General features: G+C 41.6%; 1 protein-coding gene across 4 annotated transcripts; it reads right to left on the bottom strand.

The window, feature by feature from the left end:
* Window positions 1-3,901: 3,901 nt before the first annotated feature.
* Window positions 3,902-10,775, bottom strand: LOC115566841 (homeodomain-interacting protein kinase 1-like). 4 transcript variants are annotated; one of them, XM_030392864.1, is made up of 16 exons: window positions 10,709-10,775; window positions 9,902-10,162; window positions 9,629-9,820; window positions 8,255-8,436; window positions 8,038-8,161; window positions 7,548-7,664; window positions 7,375-7,443; window positions 7,060-7,247; window positions 6,673-6,966; window positions 5,766-5,954; window positions 5,549-5,683; window positions 5,309-5,467; window positions 5,069-5,227; window positions 4,912-4,988; window positions 4,672-4,765; window positions 3,902-4,341 (listed from the first exon to the last, which is right to left on the bottom strand). In XM_030392864.1, exons 1-16 carry the CDS (start codon window positions 10,709-10,711, stop codon window positions 4,173-4,175), a joined length of 2,412 nt encoding a protein of 803 aa, XP_030248724.1. In that variant the 5' UTR covers window positions 10,712-10,775; the 3' UTR covers window positions 3,902-4,172. The 4 variants fall into 4 exon arrangements, with proteins under 4 accessions (XP_030248724.1, XP_030248723.1, XP_030248722.1 ...); XM_030392863.1 differs by having other exon boundaries at window positions 4,672-4,762; window positions 5,766-5,957; XM_030392862.1 differs by having other exon boundaries at window positions 5,766-5,957.
* Window positions 10,776-21,235: the final 10,460 nt, after the last annotated feature.

Genomic DNA, 21,235 nt, shown 5'->3' on the forward strand with positions numbered 1-21,235 from the left:
CAAAAAGATGAACAAAGGATTTGTAATGTTTGTTTTTCAGACAAACTGCAGCTCCAGGATGAGAAACTGGATTATCCGTTCCTGTTTCCGTCTTGCCTTTGTGTTGGGATTAGGGACGGTGCTGCAAAACATCTGCACATAAATATGTTCACAGTGTGTAAACTACAGTTTGTAGTGACATCATAGGCTTATAAAGCTACTGTGGAATGATTAACTCAGATATTCATATATTTTAGCTGAAGCGGTGAAACTAATTTAATATAATAAAAACTCAAATGAACACTGCAAGTCGCACTGTACCTATAATCAGTGGTTACAGAGTGATTTTGGACTGAGCCTGCAAATTTCATTTTGGTCATTAGATTACACTCTGTGTTTCTACATCCAGCGTCCTACAAAAAGACCGGAAACATGGACTTTGAGGAGGGGAGAAGATGTTGTTGGTGTGGTTGTTTTGCTGCATTGCTCTCTGCTGGTAGCATCTATGCGTGTGTGTGCATACATGAAGTGGCAATGATGCGAAACAACACGAGTCCTTTTTAAAACCTAATCCCGGCCAGATAGCACTGTAATCTGGCGAGAGGGGGGGATTTCTCCAGCCAGCAGATTGACCATGAGGATGTTATTTAGAGGGATGAGGGGACCAGAGGGTGATTATTCCCACTGAGTGATGGGAAGAGGGGGGATGGGAAGGGGCTTCTTTTCATTTTTTTGTCAGATGATGGGGCGGGAGTACATAATCGTCGGGAAAAATGGTACAGATGCAATTTCGAGCCTCTTTCAATGTCAGCAATGACGCTAATGATTTGAAGTTGGGTGTTGAAGGATGAAAGTTTTGTAGTCAACAAAACATTTCTGTACCTTTCTCCTGAATAACTAAAGTAGCCAGGGACTTGCATAAAATGGCCCAATGTAACTCCCAAGTCTCCATAAGATCCCAAATTGGCTTTTTATAATTTTCACTTTGGCTCCTTCATTGTATTTTTCAAAGTAAATTAAACTCTTCAAACTAAAAAGTTGTGGCTTAATTGAATTGTATGAACATCATTGAGAGTATTAGGTAGGAGTAGGCATTTAATAAATGAAATGACAAAGTTCATATTCAATTAATAATTTTATTTGCAATTTGAGGTAACAGTTAAAACACAATAATACAAGTCATATAAAAAAAAAAGAGGAACGCCTTCAAACCCTAATTTCCCTAATCAAATTGTCTTGTCATGAGCGGTAAGATAATACACTGTTGGTATGTTTCTCATGACTATTTGCACTGTTGTTTCAATGTAAGTAAAAATAATTAGCGGGTCCACCCAATTTTTTTGTAATGCTGACATAGGGCAATAGTGGGGTACACTCTGGATGAGTCGCCAGTTCATCACAGGGCTGATGTTTAGGGACAACTACCCACACCTGTAGACAATTTAGAGTAACTTTTTTTTTTTTTTTTTTTACTTATCTTTGGCTTGAAGCTGGAACACCCGAAGAGAACCCACACAGCCCAGGTGCAGACACAGTGGTATACACAATAGATAATGTAACACCCCGTTGCCACAAACCACAGGTTCCACTGCCCTTTAAGGCGGATATAGACAGACAGCGTAGGATTGCAAATGTCAATCGTTTATTCAGCAAAGGCGGCTCTACACCAAAAGAGACAGATTGGTTCCCATTCCCTTTTACAGTCTTGTACAGAACACATGGGACCGATACAAAATAAATACTACTTAAATCAAAACAGCAAACAAAAATAAATGTAACTAAGGCAGTGGGTCACTAACTGCAAACCCAACCAAACCAAACATCATTAATCTTATTACAAAACAACATAATATGTTAGTAGAAAAATCAGAAAACACAACAAATCAAAAACACAACGGCAAAACACAAAACACAACAGCAAAACAGAAAACAAAATGCCAAATTACTAAACACAACAAAACAGAAAACACAACAGCAAATTACTAAACACAACAACAAATTACTAAACACAACAAAACAGAAAACACAATGGCAAATCAGAAAACACGATGGGAAATTACTAAACACAACAGCAATTTAGTAAACAGAACAACAAAACAGAAAACAAAATGGCAAATCAGAAAACACAACAACAAAGCAGAAAACACAAAGGCAAATTACTAAACACAGCAACAAATTACTTAACACAACAAAACAGAAAACACAACGGCAAATCAGAAAACACAACAACAAAACAGAAAAAACACAGAGACAAATTACTAAACAACAACAAAACAGAAAACACGGCAAATTAGAAAACACAACAAAACAGAAAACACAAAGGCAAATTACTAAACACAGCAACAAATTACTTAACAAAACAAAACACAACGGCAAATCAGAAAACACAATAACAAAACAGAAAAAACACAAAGACAAATGACTAAACACAACCAAACATGAAATACACCGGCAAATCACAAAACACAACAGCAAAACAGAAAACAAAATGCCAAATTACTAAACACAATAAAAAAAACAGAAAACACAAAGGCAAACCACAAAACACAGCAAAAAAACAGAAAACACAATGGCAAATCAGAAAAAGCAACAACAAAACAGAAAACGCAACAGCAAATCAGAAAACGCGCCCTTTGCGTTTCCACACAGTTCCACACGGCCACAATAAGTCACCAGTTCATCACAGGGCTGACAATCATCCACAACATTAAAACCACTGACAGGTGATATAAATAACAATAATAATCCAGACACACGGTGCAGACATGGTGGGGTACACCCTAGAGAAGTCGCCAGTTCACCACAGGGCTGACATATAGAGACAAACAACTATTCACTGCTATGGAAAATTTAGAGTAACCAGTCAGCCTAACTTCTTTTTGCAAATCTTTGCATTGTGGGAGGAAGCCGGAGTACCCGGAGATAACCCAACAGACACGGTGCAGACACGGCGGAGTATACCCTAGATAAGCCACCAGGTCATCACAGGGCTGACATATAGGCACTAACAACTATTTACACCTAGGGACAATTTAGAGTGATCGACCTAGCTTTTTTTTTTTTCAAATGTCTTTGCATTGTGGGAGGAAGCCGGAGTACCCGGAGAAAACCCACAGACACACGGTGCAGACATGGTGGGGTACACCCTGGATAAGTCACCAGTTCATCACAGGGCTGACATAAAGAGACAAACAACTATTCACTGCTATGGAAAATTTAGAGTAACCAGTCAGCCTAACTTCTTTTTGCAAATCTTTGCATTGTGGGAGGAAGCCGGAGTACCCGGTGAAAACCCACAGACACACGGTGCAGACATGGTGGGGTAGCTCCTTAGTGGCAGGACACCAGGGGTGGATGAGATCCACCCTGAGTACCTCAAGTCTATGGATTTTGTGGGGCTGTCTTGGCTGACACGTCTCTGCAGCATAGAGTGGCAGTCAGGGACAGTGCCTCTGGACTGGCAGACCAGGATGGTGGTACCTCTTTTCAAAAAGGGGGACCAGACGGTGTGTTCCAACTATCCGGGGATCACACTCCTCAGCCTCCCTGGGAAAGTCTATTCCAGGGTACCGGAGAGGAGAATTCGGCCGATAGTCAAACCTCAGATTCAGGAGGAACAATGCAGTTTTCGCCCTGGCCGTGGAACACTGGACCAGCTCTATACCCTCCGCAGGGTGCTCGAGGGTTCATGGAAATTTGCCCATCCAGTCCACATGTGCTTTGTGGACTTGTACAAGGCGTTCAACCGTGTCACTCGTGGCATTCTGTGGGTGGTGCTGCAGGGGTATGGGGTCAGAGGCCCTCTGCTAAGGGCTGTACAGTCCCTGTACGACCAGAGCAGGAGCTTGGTTCGCTTTGCCGGCAGTAAGTCAGACCTGTTCCCAATGCATGTTGGATTCCGGCAGGGCTGCCCTTTGTCACTGGTTCGGTTAATTATCTTTATGGACAGAATTTCTAGGCGCAGCCACGGGCCGGAGGGGGTCTGGTTCGGGAGCCACTGGATCTCATCTCTGCTTTTCGCAGATGTTGTCTTGTTGGCTCCTTCGGGTCAGGACCTTCAGCATGTCCTAGGGTGGTTTGCAGCCAAGTGTGAAGCAGCTGGGATGAGAATCGGCACCTCCAAGTCCGAGGCCATGGTTCTTGACCTGAAAAAGGTGGCTTACTCCCTCCAGGTTGGGGGAGAGCTCTTGCCTTCACAAGTGAGGGAAGGATGGAGCGCGAGATTGACAGGTGGACCGGTGCAGCGGCCGCAGTAATGCGGTCGTTGTATTGGTCTGTCCTGGTGAAGAAAGAGCTGAGCAACCAGTCAACCTAGCTTTTTTTTCCCGAATGTCTTTGCATTGTGGGATGAAGGTGCAGTACCTGGAGAGTACAATCAAACATGTTAATAGGTCATTCTTTCTGGTCATTTGGCATCGTAAGGTTGCTGCCCAGAGCTCCTCTCAAATGAGTCAAATGCAGCGAACATTTTTTGCATTGTAACAGGTGGAATTACATTTTGTTAAATGCCCAGGCTCTAAAGCCCAAGTGATTTGGACACCTCCATCAAGTGGGCAAGAGGGAACTCCCTTCCAGAGATGGTTTCGTGTCGGATGGGCAAAGAAACCGGTACTTCTGGGTAGGACCTAAAAACTATGCTAGGTTGTTTTGTCTTTGTTCTACTTGTGCAGGAGTTACTTCTTGTTTACGTACCTGAAGTCACCCTCGGCCCTGGATCCATTGACTTCAATCCTTGTTGCTTCTTTCATTCCATCCTCAGTGCTCCTCCAGGGCTTTGCTGGCGCTGCTTTTGAAAGACACCACAGGTGAATAGGGTAGAATTTTTATCTAACAGATATCATCATAATACTTAAAGAATATGCGATATCAACTTCTTCCTCTTTGGCTATGTAAGTGTCCCACATCCGCTGCCCTATTCTATTATGACCTCACTGGACCAAGCCTCTTTTGGGTCATGATGAAAGCTTATCTTTATCTTCTTCCTCTCTGGCGAATCAGTTTTTGGAGCACTGCATAGATGAAATGGGGTTTAATCTCTTGAACTTCAACAGTAAATTTAATCAGTATGGATAAGTTAAATAGTGCTTACCTCTTCCCAGTGTCTGAGGCTATGTAAGAGTCCCACTTCCTCTTCCTTCCGTGTTTCATTATGGCCTCACGGGACAAAGCTTCAGTAGAAGCCTCTTTTGAGTCACGAAGGAGGCTCATCTTCATCTTCTTCCTCTCTGGAGAATCAGTTTTTGGAGCACTGCATAGATGAAATGGGGTTTAATGTCTTGAACTTAAACAGTAAATTTAAATCAATGCAGACAAGTTAAATAGTACTTACCTCTTCCTAGTGTCTGAGGCTATGTAAGAGTCCCACTTCCTCTTCCTTCCATATTTCATTATGGCCACACTGGACAAAGCTTCAGTAGGAGCCTCTTTTGAGTCATGAAGGAGGCTCATCTTCATCTTCTTCCTTTCTGGCGAATCCGTTTTTGGAAGACTGCATAGATGAAATGGGGTTTATTGTCTTGAACTTCAACAGTAAAATTAAATCAGTATGGATAAGTTAAATAGTACTTACCTCTTCCTAGTGTCTGAGGCTATGTAAGAGTCCCACTTCCTCTTCCTTACGCATTTCATTATGGCCTCTGTAGGGGCCTCATGATGAAGGCTCATCTTCATCCTCTTCCTCTCTGGTGAACCAATTTGTGAAGCTCTGCACAGATGAAATGTGTTTGAATCTCTTGAGCTTTAACAACAAAATCTATTTAATCTGAGAAAACTTTAAAAACACCCACCTGCTGCAACTATGTGTAACTGTAAAAGTGGCTGATGTCTGTGTTCTTCTGTGGACTAGTTTGATCTGAGGTACACTGGCTGAAGCCTGTATGGAGACATCATTCATCTTTGTTCTCCTCTGTCTTGCTGTCCTTTGGAACTCCCATTTACTCTTCACCTTCCTCTCCACTGGCAGGTTACCTTCTGGGCTACTGCATAAAACCAAATACTGTTTGAATATCTCTATTTTAAGAGCAATGACATATGATGTATACAAGTGTACATCGATCAGCCACAACATTTAAACAACTTTTAAGTGCTAAACATTGATTGTCTCGTTACAATGCGATGTTCTGTTGGGAAAGCCTAAGTCTTGGCATTCATGTAGATGCTACTTGACACACACCACCCCCAGGAACACTTGACCAAGTACACCTCCCCATGGCAGTAACCCCCCAGCAAAACATTGTGTCCTGATACACCTCAAGGACTGCTCAGGAAATGGGTTAGGGTGTTGACCTAACCTCCAAAGTCCTCAGATCCAAATCCGATTAAGCACTTGATGGACATGCTGGAACAAATCTGATTCAAGTAGGTCCAACCTCAAAATGCACAGGAAGTGCACCCCAGAAGTCTGGTTTCCAAGCCCCGATGGCTCAGAGCCAAATCGAATTCATGGCCTCCTAGGATTGGACTTGTTCTGCAATGTCCCATGCATGCTTAATTGGATTGGGATCTGGGTAATTTGGATTTCGGGTCAACATCTTGTGCTCTTTGTGACGTTCCTGGCCAGTTCCATCGGGGAGTGCCATCATTATGACTTGGGTGAACTTGGTCTGAAGCCTTGTTTGGATTGGTGGTGTGTCTCAAGTTGTGGCTGGTGGTTGCAGTAGTATGGTCAGTACAGGAATGTCATACAGCACTTACCTTTCACCACTTGTGTGTGACGTTTCAGAGGAGTCTTTTGACCATTTGTCCGGTGGCATCTTTTCCTTGTCGGCAGGGGCTTTTCCTTGGTCCTCGTGGATGGAGATATGGGAGAATTCCGATGCAATCCCCAGTACGACAGGACTGTCTTGATAAATGTCCCAAACAGAATGGTTATTGAGAGAGATGTTTGGTTCCAGGCTGGCAGAAAATGTGGTACTGGTATTGCTGCTATTATCAGAGCTCAGACTTTGTTCCTGACAGACTTTCATCATTTCAAAGCTGGATTTCACGCTGGAAGAAAAAAAAAAAGTCATTAAATCAAGGAGCTACAGTCATTTATCCACACTTCTACCTCTATACGCTGTGATTTTAGTTTGGACTTACTAGGGGCTGTTGGGATAGCTGTCTGCAAGGTTGTTCATGGAGATAAAGGGATTATCAAAAAGCTTGCTGGGTATCATCCTTTTACTGGGATCTAGATGAAGCATCTTCTTCAGCAATTCTATGAAGTTCTCTCTGTCTACCATTTCTGCATTGTTGTCCTCATCTGACAGATGACAGGGTGGCCTCAACTAAATCAGAATAAATCACAAAGGTCATTCAAATCTCAGTTTATCTTCATGGCGCATGGTAATTTATTTATGACAAATGTTCACGTTTAAGAACTGAAAATCTAAAATGCCAAATGGAACGTTTTACCATCAAGAGGTCATCCAGGGAGTTGAAAGGGCTCTTGGTGCAAACACGTTGTCCAAATTCTGATGGTGTCTAAAGAGAAAAATAATATTTGACAAAAGATGGTAAGACAAAGACAGATGAAATGACAGAGATCAAATGAAAGACATTCTGGGAAAAACACTGAAGGTTCCTACTTTTAATCTCCACCGATTTCGATGACCTCTCTTCTTACAAAAATACCTCCTGGTGTCATATCCCTCGCGCAGAAGACGCTGTGGTATCTGACCCTGGGTATGCTCCATGTGTCGTAACTGTTGTGGAAAAACAATGTCAGTTACACATGGTCCATATCAATAATGAAAAACTTCCAAAAAGCTCACTTGTTAATACATTTAATGCTGTTCTTGACAAGATTAGAGAATGTTTTTCCTCTTTTTTCCACCCCTAAAGTACCAGGTATTTTAAACCAAAACAAAAGCTTGTCCTAACCCTAACCAAGTCGTTTTTGTGCCCAAACCCAACCAAAACATAATTATAACGTTGTAGATAAGATAGAAATTTAGACTTAAAGAAATATAGAAAGTTAAAGAACGAGCCATGTTAGGCGGACAGGTACATTTTCCAACAATTATTCTGGCAAATGGGTTGTAATAAAACTTTTGCTGCTGATTTTAAAGCACTGACCATGTCGTACGAAGAGTTGACAGGATACAACACGTGGCCCAAGAACAGCTCTGCAACAATGCAGCCCAGAGACCATATGTCAATAGCTGATGTGAGGGGAAGTCCTAGGATGACCTCTGGAGACCTTAGATAGGAAATCGAAATACCAATGTTATTATTATTTTTACAAATTAAATTACATCCAAAGCCTGAAGAAGCCATGCATCCAGTTACTTACCTGTAATGGAGTGCCTGTCTGTAAAAGCCTCTCTCCAACTCTGAGGCTTGCATGGCACAGCCAAAGTCGATCATTTTAACCTTGAGTGGCTCATTTACATGGTCCACCAACATGATGTTGTCTGGCTTGAGATCTGTGTGTACAATGCCTGTGCTCTCAAGGAGCTGAAGAGTTGTGGCCATCTGAAGTCATAAATACATAATTAAAAAAGGTCAGTCACTGTGCCTCGTATCAGTTGATACTTCTAGACATGAGCTTTGCCAAGTTTTGAAGACATTTTAGGCTGAGTGAGCCGTGTAAGCTCCGAGCTCAGTGTCGTTTCAGGGTATATCACTTATTTAGGCCTACACTTAATATTACAGAAATAGAAACACCTTACGATTTAATGCAGTGGAATACAGTCTAATATGATAGCAAGGATACCTGAACAGTGTTGAGGAGTCGTGAACTACATCAAGATGGAAGTTTAACTAAATTTGGTAAAGGCTTGCTGTTTGTTTAAAAATGTTCATATTTGTATGTGATTGAAGTAATTAAGTTACTTTTTTTGTGCAATCAACTATTGAAACTACAAACAATTTTGTGCCATAAAAGGAAAGAAATTATTCGTATTCCCATCACCAAACTCAAAGCTTACATTACTTGTATTTCTGTGTTTCTGTTTTAAATGAGATTTTATGAATATTTGGCCTTAGAAGACTTCGATTTGAATTTCTGAGATCGTAATTGCCACAAGAATTTAACCCGATGTGTTATCCATCTAAAATGTCTTTTCTTTTCAGAAATGAGTAAACATTTTTTTGTGATGAAAGGTCACAAATATTTAAATCACCACAGGCAAAATGTTGATTAACCTTCGATAATTTGCCAGTATTTTATTTACATGTACATTTTCCACATAATTCTATTACATAAGCTCTATGTAGAGACGAGGTTACTGCATTTATTTATCCTTCATTTGTGCAGCAAGACCTTATAATATATGACTACTTATATTTGATTGTTTTTCACTATAGAAACAATCATATATAAGTAGTCATATATCATAAGGTCTTGCTGCACAAGTGAAGGACCTTATGATATATGACTACTTCTATACGATTGTTTGATTGTTTTTCACTAGAAAAGGATGCGTCTTCTCTGTTTCATGCAATACATTTAACTGTGAGGTTAAAGTGATTCCAGCATGTTTTCTAGTGAAACAATATTTAGATGATTTTCGGGATAGTATATTGTGAATTGCAATCATGTTGGGCAGAGTAATTGTGACATGAAATCTTCATATCGCCCCCTGGCTAGTGTCTCAGACCTCCTGAAGGCCTTTCACATGAACCTCTTGTGGTGCAACTCAAATGTAAAGAAATGCCACATTACCTGATGCAGTATCGGGCGGATTTCTTTCATACTGAAACACGGGGATGGTCTCTTCCATTGGAAGTCCCACAGTGTCATATCAAGCATTTGGAACTCCATACAGACGCGCTCTCTGGCCACGAATACATTATTGCATCTGACAAAGTTGTATCTGTCTGAATTGAAAGCGCTCAAATGTTGAAGGATGGCCAGCTGCAAGGAACATATGAGATGTTAGATTTCAAGTACATTTTTGAGGATGGCACAGAAGAAATGACAAACTTTCTGCTCTACCTCATTCTGCGCCTCGATGTCCAAGCCTTTCTTCATTATCTTCACAGCAACTGTTTCCCCGGTGGTTGCCTTTATGCACTTGGCAACTTTTCCAAAAAAGCCCTCCCCCAAAAAAGACTGAATCAGGTAGTCAGTCGAGGACGAGGAGATGATGTGTGGTACGATATTGACCTCCTTAACTGGAGAGGAAGGCAAGGCGGGAGTGGCCTCATCTTCCTCAGATAAAGAACGAATTTTATCTTGTTCCCTGTAATTTATAGGCTATAGGAAAGGGAAAGAATGACAGACACAAGTCACATTAATACAGGACACCAGCAACAGAAGAATAAAGAGTTCAAGTGCAGGGAAGTTATTGATTCAGTGAAGTTAGACGATGCTGATTGAGAAATTTAAGATTTTGAGAACTACAGAGACGTAAAATCAATCAAAAAGACACTGTTTGCTAAATAAATGGTTGATTAGAATGTCATTGCTTGTTAACTAGCCTATTAATTACATTTTATTTAACCGTACATTTACCATTTATTAATGAAGGTTATTGTATGTATTGTTTTACTTGTTTTCAAAGATAAAATTTTACTTAATCTTTAATCAGACTAAATACATGTGTAATGAAACTATGAACACAAAGTCATGTAGGATAATAAACAAAACAACTAGCTGAACGTTTACTGCTCAGTCATTTACTTAAAAATATCGATTTATTAGTGAATAAATGCAGATCAGCAGACTTTTCTTCCACCAGATGTGAATACAGTGAAAACTGATGAAAGATGAGAGTGAAACGTACTAATTTAATCAACTTACCATGTGTCAGGTTTGTGCTGTCTGTGTATCCTGAAGCTGAGTTGTTAAAGTTGATTCTGAAGATCACTGAGACAAAACCAAAGTTCTTTTTGCCGTCAGCTGATCCTGTGGAGCTGCTTTGATCTCACAGAATCACATTCTGCACGTTCCACGGTTTGAATTTTTGTTTACATTTGAACCATTACAACAACATGTGTCTGAAACATGTCTGCAGCATCCTGTTGTTGTCTGTTTGTCTGATAATGAGCTGAAGGAGAATCGCCAGCTTCAAATCCACATCCACACACAACATTTTAGGATGTTTCTCCTTAAAAGCATTTATTTTTATTGATTATTTTTACTCTTTATTTAACATACATGATCGCCCCACCACCTCACTGCAGAATCCTCTTTAATATTCAAAATCACAGATATCTCACTACACAAGAAATTCACATTACAGTCAGATCTGTACACATACATTTACATTTGTCAGTGTTTTACACACAGAGCACAGCTGTTCTATCATACACACCACTGTCTTACAGCAGAGTTCAATACACTGATATTTAGATACATTATTTATACTCATTATTTATTCAGTAGTAGAAAGTAGCCTCACTAATTATGTTTACTCTAAGTGCTGCATTAAAGTCCATTTTGTAGAAAATGTCTATTTAATGCTAATTCATACTTCTTCTCCCTCTTAGAGGTAAATATCGTACTTTTTCCTCGCTTACATTTATTTGATAGCTTTTATTTCTTTGCATTGTAAGATTTAACGCTGGAGCATGATGACTATATAGTTGTTCCATTCATTAGTTTTCTTTCTCAACGTCTTACATGGTTCATTTACAGTTTGAGGCCCAAGGAGATCAAAAATGTTTCACAAAACAAATCACATATTAGGGGAAAATACAGACGAATTTGTGAATCCTCTCCCGTTAATGATCTCAAGACGCCCGCTGTGGGGAACCTTAAATTGCTCCACCTTGAGCTGCTACGACAGTAAAATGGTGTTTCGGTGATAGATATTTTACTGCGTGCAGGATACTTCAACATGCAGCCAGAGGATCGAGGGAATCGAACCACCGACACAGGGACGATTAGCTCTGAGCCACACACAAAATCTATCTTTATATCTCTAGGGATCCTTTCATAATTTGTCTGACACTTCTGAGTGCCAGCAGCAACACACTCTCTCTAAGTGGACGAACCAGACGGTGAACAATTGACGAAAATTTTGTCTAGGCTGTAAAATACCAGTATAACCCTTTAAATAAGCAGAGATAAACCTGTGATGATGGAAATCTGTTCATGAGGATTTATTGTAATGCTCAGCTACAACATATATTATCACTATTATCATGATCATCATCATCACTAGATGTTAAATTTCATCTCAGAGCAGAAAATAAATCATCTTAAAACACATATCAGGTGCTTAATGATTGTATCTGCGAGTTTATTTCATCATTTTCACGTTGCGCTTTTAGGCGACGGTGTATTTTTTTTCAAACCTTGTCGCACACTGTACTGCCGGAGGAGTCAGACAAAGGACAATGAAGAGACAAAGGCTCTGAGGAGGTGCAAAGGGAGGAGGAGGAGGAGGACAAAGAGGAAGGCAGAGTTGGAGCGGAGAGAGAGAGAGAGAGAGAGGTGTCTTTGCAGGGTTTCCTTCACCCCACCAGCCCATGTGGCGCTTGTGAACCTCTGGCCTACTTTAGCCTTCTCCATTTTTTATGACACACACTCACACAAACTGGCGCGCACACACTTTCATAAGCACATGAACGCTGGAATGATTGCCGTCACCTCCGCACACGCTGCAGCCATATTTATGCCCTCGCGAGCCTGCAGACACAGCAGTTAAATGTCAACTGTGAGAACATGCATGACCACACACAACCTGGAAAACAGAAAATGATGGTTGCAATGTTGACATATTAAAACAATATTTCACAGTCAGCTGTCTGCAGGTGTATTTTGTGATATTTATACATGTATAAATATTATTTATGCTGTGCGCTTCCTCTGCTTTTTTTGACCTGTTTTGGCAGCAACATGGGAAAATCAGCTGCGAAGTGCTGACAGCTAAGATATTTCCCGACTTGGAAAACAGAATATTACAAGTGTATTTCAAACTAGTGACAACATTTCTGCAGAGCTACCGTGCTGGCATGAAAGTGAAATAAAATAAAGTACATTTAAAACAGCTTTTACAGTCACACAGCCGACTCAGCTAATTAAAAAGGAGCTTTAAACTTTCACAGTTAAAGAACCGCTTTTGCTCTCTCGCCTCTCTTTAATCTTCTTTAAACATTTTCCTCCAAACCCACACAGGGACAGAGAAGAAGCGCTATTGAGATTAAAGGAACAGTTCACCAAGAAACGTTTAATTCAGTCATTATCTCCTCACCTACATGCTGATGGAAAGTCGGGTGAAGTTTCATTGTCCACAAAACAATTTGGGGGCTTGTTTTAAATGTTTAAAAAAAAAAAAAAAAACTGGGACAAAATCGTAAAATGGCTCCTTGCAGCTCATCCAGCATCTTGAAGTCCTAACTGATCTCAGGGATTGAATGAAGGATGTTATTTGCACCCTCCATACATACATGTATGGAGCCATTTTCTATTTTTTCTGGTTGTTTTTTTATGTTTTTGAAACAAATCCCCAGCTTCATTAGTTATTAAGGAGATTTCTGCAATGCTTTTTTCCTCTGCAGCTCCAGAAATGACAGAATTTTTTGTTGAGGTACGTGTTGCTTATCACTCGTCATGCAAATGTATTAAAGGGGAAGCTTTTCCTCTCCATCAGTGTTAATTATACGTATATATGTTGTTGTGCATGTAAGAGATCTTGAAAGTTAAAAAGGTCAAAGTCTGCACCAACAGAAGCTCCTCTCTCCTACAGAAAACACTGCTCCTGAAACGCCTCGTCAGTAGTCCCGCCTTTAATTCTGTGACTTTGTGACATCACACTACGTCACAGAGTCACACATTTGCATAGCTTATGCTAGCAGCTAGTTTGGTACACAACAATGGATTTAGCACAGCTGCTCTGTTGTTAGTGGTGCTGGGTCAGGCGTGTGTGAGCTGACCAATCAGAGCAGACTGGGTATTAGGGAGGGGGGGCCTTAAAGAGACAGGAGAGCATTTAAGACAGTATGACAGAACTGATGTGTGTTTTTGAACGTTAAAGCATGTAAACCTGTTCTAGTAGTGACCCACAATAAAATCAGGAACCTTGAAAATGAGCAGAATATGTCTCCTTTAAAGTTTGTCAGCCTGAATGAACACAAAACGAACCGCGTTGAGTCTGTTAACGGTTTAATTTTACTGCTATTTTCATCTGAAATGATGCGACACTGTGGAAACTGTAGCTATGGTTACCGTGGCTGTGTCTCCTCGTGAGAAGATCTTTGCGACATCACTGGCTGGCTGCAGTTTTTGTAAACTGTAAAAACAAACTTGGATCCGAGCCGTTTCCAAGCAACACACTTGGTATCAAACCGCCTGTGCGGTGGAGCAGGTGGTTTGGGGGTTACGACTGCAGCCAGCCGACCGACCGAACGACCCGCCAGACAGAATGCTGGGCGCCACGAGCTCATCAACTGTAGCTATGACACCATCGCTATAGCAACAGGCTCCTCCAACAAAAAGGGCAAGGACCTGCGGCGGTTTGAAGACACACACAAACACACACACACACACAGACATGAGAAATCAAACACACACACATATGATAACCTCATCAGCTGAGTTTGAAACATTTATTATGAGCTGCTGCATGTTTTAAAGATGTTCTGTGTGCTTATAAATGATCGATAACTTTTGTTTTTATCATATCTCCTGTTTCAAACTCTGGCACATTAACAGCCGTGTTTATTCATGAGCACTTCCCTGTTAAATATATCAGCAAGTTAAAAAAAAAAAAGGATTCTTTCTTTGTGTCTAAAATCGTTTTGACTGCTCTGATATAGAATCAACCATTACGTGACTGTAATATTTGGGTGGAGGAAATGACTGAAGCGAGAGTGAGCGTGAGCTTGGCGTCTGCACGGTGGGCGGTTTTAGGACATCTTCAGCCTGCAGCTCCACCGTGTCACACTTCGTCTCCATCTTCCTGTAACTTGTCAGACTCAAGTGTGGACAGGCTCAGCTGTGCTTTGAGCTGAATGCTAACATTAGCGTACGTACATACACACATGGATGTTAGTCAGCAATGATCTCGGTCTCCTGTATAAATCAGGGATGGTCTGTCGATGGTGGAGGTCATTTTGGTTCGTTGTGACCCGTCGTACACCCGAAATGCCACGGTTTGATTTATATTCCATCTGACGGGTCCAGGTAGAGTCTCATTTCATGGTTGTAGGTCTGACAAGGAAAAGAAAAATGACACGTATATAATCTTTGTCTGCAACATTATGTAGGAACCCCCCACATTTTTATGTCGAGTTCTGTATCATAAACCTGTAAATCTGTGGCATAAAGTAATATTTATCACTTCTCATTCTGTCATTCATTCTTTTGCCCGTTTCCTTTTGAGTACCGTGCACGCCACCGCCCTGTTTGTCAGCCTCTTGACGGGGATTGATGCTGTGAGACCCCCAGTTATTGACAGAACATTTGACGCAGCAGATTTTACAGCCCCTTTCCTTTAAAACTTTATGCAGGAGACAAGAATTCTTCTGTCGAGGGCGTTTGAAATTTGTTTAAATCTCTCTCTCCATCTCTAACTCACTGAGGAGGAGGAGGCGCTACAGTACAGCAGAATACACGCTGCACAGTGTCAGAATCGGGTATGATTACTAAAAACGTGAAAGGAAATTTGCCCAGGAGAGGGCAATGAAAGGTGGATAACAGTATGAATCTACCAACTCCTGAGAGAAACTTTTCACTCTTGAGCTCCTAAATTATCCACTGTGTTCACCAGCTATTTGATTATGTAGTCTGTTTGCTGCTGAGCAGGTAGTGTGCAGAGTGTTTTTACACCTTTTCCACAAAAGAAACAGCTGTCAGTTGTGGGCAAAATGAAACAAAGAGGGAGGTGAGAGTGAACAGAAACAGAAGATCTGCAGCCGTACCGCTGAGGTTTGCTATAAACCTCCATGAAGCCGCAGGTTCTACCGCTAAATCTCCTCTGACTATATAAGTGTTCTGACTATCCTCTCATCCTTTTTTTTCCAGCTGGGTCTCTTTCCCTGTGAATGAATTCATGCACGTGTGCTTTGGGAAGGTTTTCCATCAGTCTTTATTGGATTTTGGACCAGTGAAATCCTCTAATTGGTGCCTCTGCCTGTCAGGGGGGCTCGCCAAAAGTGATTAACAATTCATCCTCTGAGAACTGTTTCAATTCTGTTGTGATATTTTCACTTTCAGCTGAATTAACTAACATTCCTGCCCTCCGCGATCAGCCGGTGTGGGTTAATAAGAAGAAGTGAGAGTCGAGGAGATGAGGTTAAATCTGGTGAGAGTGTCACTAAGAGGGCGGCGGAGGGGGGGGGGTGGTCGAGATTTGACTGATAAAATATAGAGAAAGAAAAGTGAGAGACACGGGGAACGGTTGAGCTGCAACATGTAAGCCTCATCAGTTGTGGCAGAATCAGTGCAGATGTGGGAGGCCGGAGGGAGCGGCCATGTTAATTATGAAACATTCTGGGGAAGAGTGTGTGTTCTTATGCACACACACACACACACGCACACACACACACGGATGATACAGACATGCTCAGTTTCAACACCAGCTCACATGTGAACACATCAAACCTCCTCATGTGCTCTGGTGTGATGATACAGCACCATGAGAGCGGATTAATTTGTATTTAATATATAAAACCCACTGCAGCTTCGCTTTGTTCATTTATTTACCCTCAAATACAGCCGAGGGAAATTAAGGATTCAGGCCTGCACTCAATGCAACATATGAAGCGTTTTTCTCGCAAATGCATCTTAACTTTTGTAGCATTTAAGGGTGAAAGGAAATATACAGAATGGCCCTTTTCAACCTGGACAGGAAGTGAAGGTGAGGAGATAAATCAGACACACCTGTGAGCTGGGGAAGGGACAAAAACCAGCATGGAGGAGGACAGGAAGGATGACGTAACTATAAGTGTAACTGTCTGGATATCTTTGCTTTTAAAAGATAAAACAACAATGTTTATAGAAGTGAGCAGAAGTGGCAGATGTTCCAAGAGCTGGCTGGATTTCCTGAACCTACCTGAGCAAAAAGGTGCCACTGGAAATGTGCAGATTCCTGCAGCCGGTTTGGATCAGACGGATGCAGCCGTGGACGTCCTCGTCTTCATGATCCACCAGAAGTTGAGATGAGTCTCCTTTCCAACTTTCTCCTCCCAAATTCACTTAATCTCCCACAACACTGACATGCAAATGCATTCACATATTATCAGTAAATTATCAGGATTCATTATGTGGCGTGTTAAATTAAACTGGCCGCGTGGAACCGGAGGGCGGTCGTTAGTTAGCAGAGCAGTGAGATGAATTCAGACGAGGTGCTGGAGAACGTGGATGAAGTCACATCCTCGGCTCCGTTGTGGAGAATCAATAAACAACAGATCGTCCACAGGCTTGTATAGACAACCGAGAGAGACGGTGAAGGTCAAACTTCTCCCATCACAATCTGCTCACATGTGGCCAAGAAAAAAATAAATTAATACATGTACCATCTACAAATTGCTGCATAGAGCCCCAAAAAGGGATGTTTGATTTTCACATCAGTACGATACAGTGGATAAAACTACAGATATGTGTTGCTTATATCAATATTTTGAATCGACAGGTTTAGGATTGTGATTATTCTCTAACCTGATGGTTTCCAGGTGGTTTGTTACACAGAACCATCTGAAAAGACTCTGCTAGAAACTGCAATTTTAAAAAAAACTACTTGGCAGCTGATTAGTTAGGAACCCTCCGTCTTCCAACTTCAACTAATCAAATCCACAGCAGGAGAGCGCTGCTGCCAGCTGAGCTACTTCGTAAATCAAACTCTTAACAAAGCCCGTCAAAGGAAGACAGAAAACATCTTTTATAACCTCTCAGTGCTGTTCTTGTCTCTCCTTCAAATGAAATATACTCTCCAGTTCTGAGATAACTGATGCTACGGCAGCTACGCTAACTTCTTGAGGAGCCGCCATTGCTGTTTGGAAGGAACAGTTGCACCATCTCTTACTTTGGATGTTTGCGGTAAACTTGCCCTACGAAATCAATCCAAAGAAAGATTTTATGTGCTCAGTGTTAATGAGATCAGCAGTGATTCATGACATTTACACCATTAAGTCTTCATTAAGTCTTTATCCACCTCCCACTAAGTGACGCAGGCCGACAGACTGATTTAACATCCTGACTCATCTCATCGTTCGCTTTACTGAGCAAGTACTGACAAATTGCCTCAGACACGTGTCACTCATGTCGCTCGCCGCCGTCAGCCTCATTCATATCGTTCGAATATGAGAGACTGAGACACTCAGAGTTCAAACAATATGATATCCATACCAAAATGCAGAGACATCTGACGTCAGCAGGCCTGCAGACCGTGAAAGTGACAGGCTGTCTTGTAAGTTAAAGGTCACGGTTTGAGTGCATGTGTCAAGTTAAAATGCCCTCGTGGAAAACCACTCAACCCTTTTTCTTACTCGCTGGCTGTCAGATATTCTCAGTAGGAGCATCAGCAAAATGCAAATTGGCCAGTTTCTGTAGACTCTGTGGCAGCTGCTCTGTCTTCAGTCTGAGTGGGTTTTTTTTGGTTCTGCTCTGGAAACCAGTGCGGGGCAGCAGCAGCTCAGAGGTTTGAGAGTCAGACGTAGGAGTGGGAATCCTCAAAAGCTGGCATGTGATGTGGACGGCTGAGGACAGGAAGGCCCTGCAGTGGGCCGCCGGTGTCCGTCTAACGAGTGATGTCTGTGATGTGGATGCTCAGAGACCAAAGACAACCCAGAATAAGTGCAGGCCATTTGCATTTTTTTGCAAATGTTGAAACTTAATAATTCTTTATGGTGCAGCTTTAATTTCTTTATGTTCAACTTTCATTGTGTTGATGGTCGGGTCGGATTTAGGCAGAAGAAACACTTGATTTTGTTTTAGATAGGATCACGTTTTGGTTTGAATTAATGGGTTTTGTTGCTATAAACAGTCCCAATGTTGCATGAAAAATACCTGTTCTTGTTGCCAGTTACACAGCAGAAGAATCTGTCTTGATAAGTCTGCTGATAACGACCTATATTTAGGTTTGTTGTGAGGCGGCGACCTCTAGTGGCTCTAGTAACTATTACAGCTGCAAGGGAGGAAGTGAGGAAAAAATTAGTCTCAAATGATGACGTTGAGTGTGAATACAGAAGTCAAGGGTGAGTTATTTTAACTTACTGACATAGTAAGGTAAGTTACTTAGGTATCGTAGCTGTGTTTAAAGAAGTGACATCGCTATTTTAAGCCAAACCATGATGTTTCCCTAAACCTAACCAAGTCGTTTTCCGGCCTAAACCTAACCAAACCACAACCACATAGTAAAGGTCCGCCTGTTGCCATGCAGTTTTGGGAACGTTGATATATGTCGTTTTGGTTGATGGTGGATATTAGGATGTGTTGTAGATGGAAAATGTCTCGATGTTGCCTTGAAAATATCCAGTAGCTTCAAGTTTGGAAATGGTTGCACACAAGCAGTCTCTGGACATGACTGTCAGTTAATGTACACATCACATCAACATGATATAAAACATACTGCAGAAATGTCAGTATGGTACGTAGAGGTTGAACTTTAAACATATCTGTTTTTTGGGGTGCCGTTTAGCTCAGTTAGTAGAGCGAGCGTCCCATGTGCAGAGGCTTTGTCCTTGCTGCAGCGGTTCAAATCCTGGCCTGGGGCCCTTTGCTGCATGTCACTCCCCCTCTCTCTCATCCTGTTTCCTGTCTTCAGCTGTACTATCAATAAAGCCTTACAAAGGCCAAAAAAATATCTGTTGTTTGCAACGGCCCAAAAAAGGGTACAAAAAGACAACATCCACTCCAGTGACAGCATGTTGATCCTGCTGCTCTCTGCCAAGAGATACAGAAGTATCTGCTACCGAACCACCAGACTACAGAACAGCTTCTTTCCTCAGGCTGTGAGACTCAATTCATCATCTACACTGCAGCATTTTTGTCCGTTGTCCACCATCTGCAGTAGCATGATGAATAAAAGAAGTTTGTACCTCCACAGTTTCACTCAAACCAAAGCAGAGGCTAAAAAGTTTATTGTTGTTGTCCAGGAGTAAGGCACAATAAGTGACCCTTTCAGTTTTGTTGATTTAAGTCCAGTAACTTCCAAAAGTAATGAGGTTAAAGTAACTAAATACTGTAATCGTTAAGCTGCAGCTAAAGAAAATCTTGTGTAACTAAATAAATTCAAGCGTAGGTCTGGTTTTGAGAAACATAGACTGGATTAGACATGGACAAATATTAACCTGGGCAGAGTCTGGCCTCTTTGCAGCAGTGGTGGTAATGCAAGTCTTAAAGACAGGATACAGTCCTGCTCTCATTAAGGTCACCATGACAGAACTCATCAGAGTCCATCTTTGACTGATGCTACAGTGACATCCACAAATATTAACATGCTCAAAGTTGGCCTTTATTTTGAGCTGCAAATTTGAGAAGAAGCCACCGAGAATATGTCTGGTCAGAGAGAAAGAAGTCTGTGTGAGAGTTGTCTCAACATACTGCATCAGGACAACAAGGAGTAATGTAAAGTGTTTAGGAGGTTTTTAGCATCTTGGGGAGACAGACACGGGAGGGGTTGATTATGATGCGCGGGGACAAACATTTTATTTCTGCTCTGGTTGGCAAACACAGCAGACTGCAGCTTCCAAGCCGAAAGAATAGAAAGTAAAACAGAGAGTGGACGAGGCAACAGGGAGGATGAAGGGATATCTGGGGGGGGGGAGTGAGAATGGAAGAATTAAAGAAGTATAAACAACAGAGTCATTGTTTGAACAAGACTTTCAGTCCGGAGCTGAGCGAGTTCTACGATGAGACAAAATGTCTGCTGTCGTCAGCGGGAGCTGTTTTGCCTCAGGTGAATGCTAAATGGATGTCGTGTCTGACTGCACATTATTCAGATTCAGATTTGTTTTTCTTCCACACCTGTACCCTGTGAAGACCCGCCCCTACTCTGCCCTGATTGGTTCTGACCAACACTAACACTTTCCAATCAGCAGGACACTTGACGGGTAATTTCGAACATTATCTGACTATTGGGAATTCTGATTAATGGGACTTTGGAGCGATAGGCAGTTGCTTGTATGCTAACAAGCTAATATTAGCACTTGGCAACTGTTTAGTTAGCACGTTAGTCATAGGTGTTGATGTTAATTTTAACACCCAGTAATGTGGTATTTACACTGCCTTCAAATGACACCAGTCTTTCAACATGGTTGCCATATATGCATGTATATATTCTTGGCCATGAAGCTTTAAGTTGTGAGAACATCACTGCAAGGCAACGGCGTCCTGAAACAGAGGCAAACAATTTAACAAACTAGCGAGAGGGTAACATAATGC

Source organism: Sparus aurata, chromosome 17 (assembly GCF_900880675.1).
Source record: "Sparus aurata chromosome 17, fSpaAur1.1, whole genome shotgun sequence".
Classification (NCBI taxonomy): domain Eukaryota; kingdom Metazoa; phylum Chordata; class Actinopteri; order Spariformes; family Sparidae; genus Sparus; species Sparus aurata.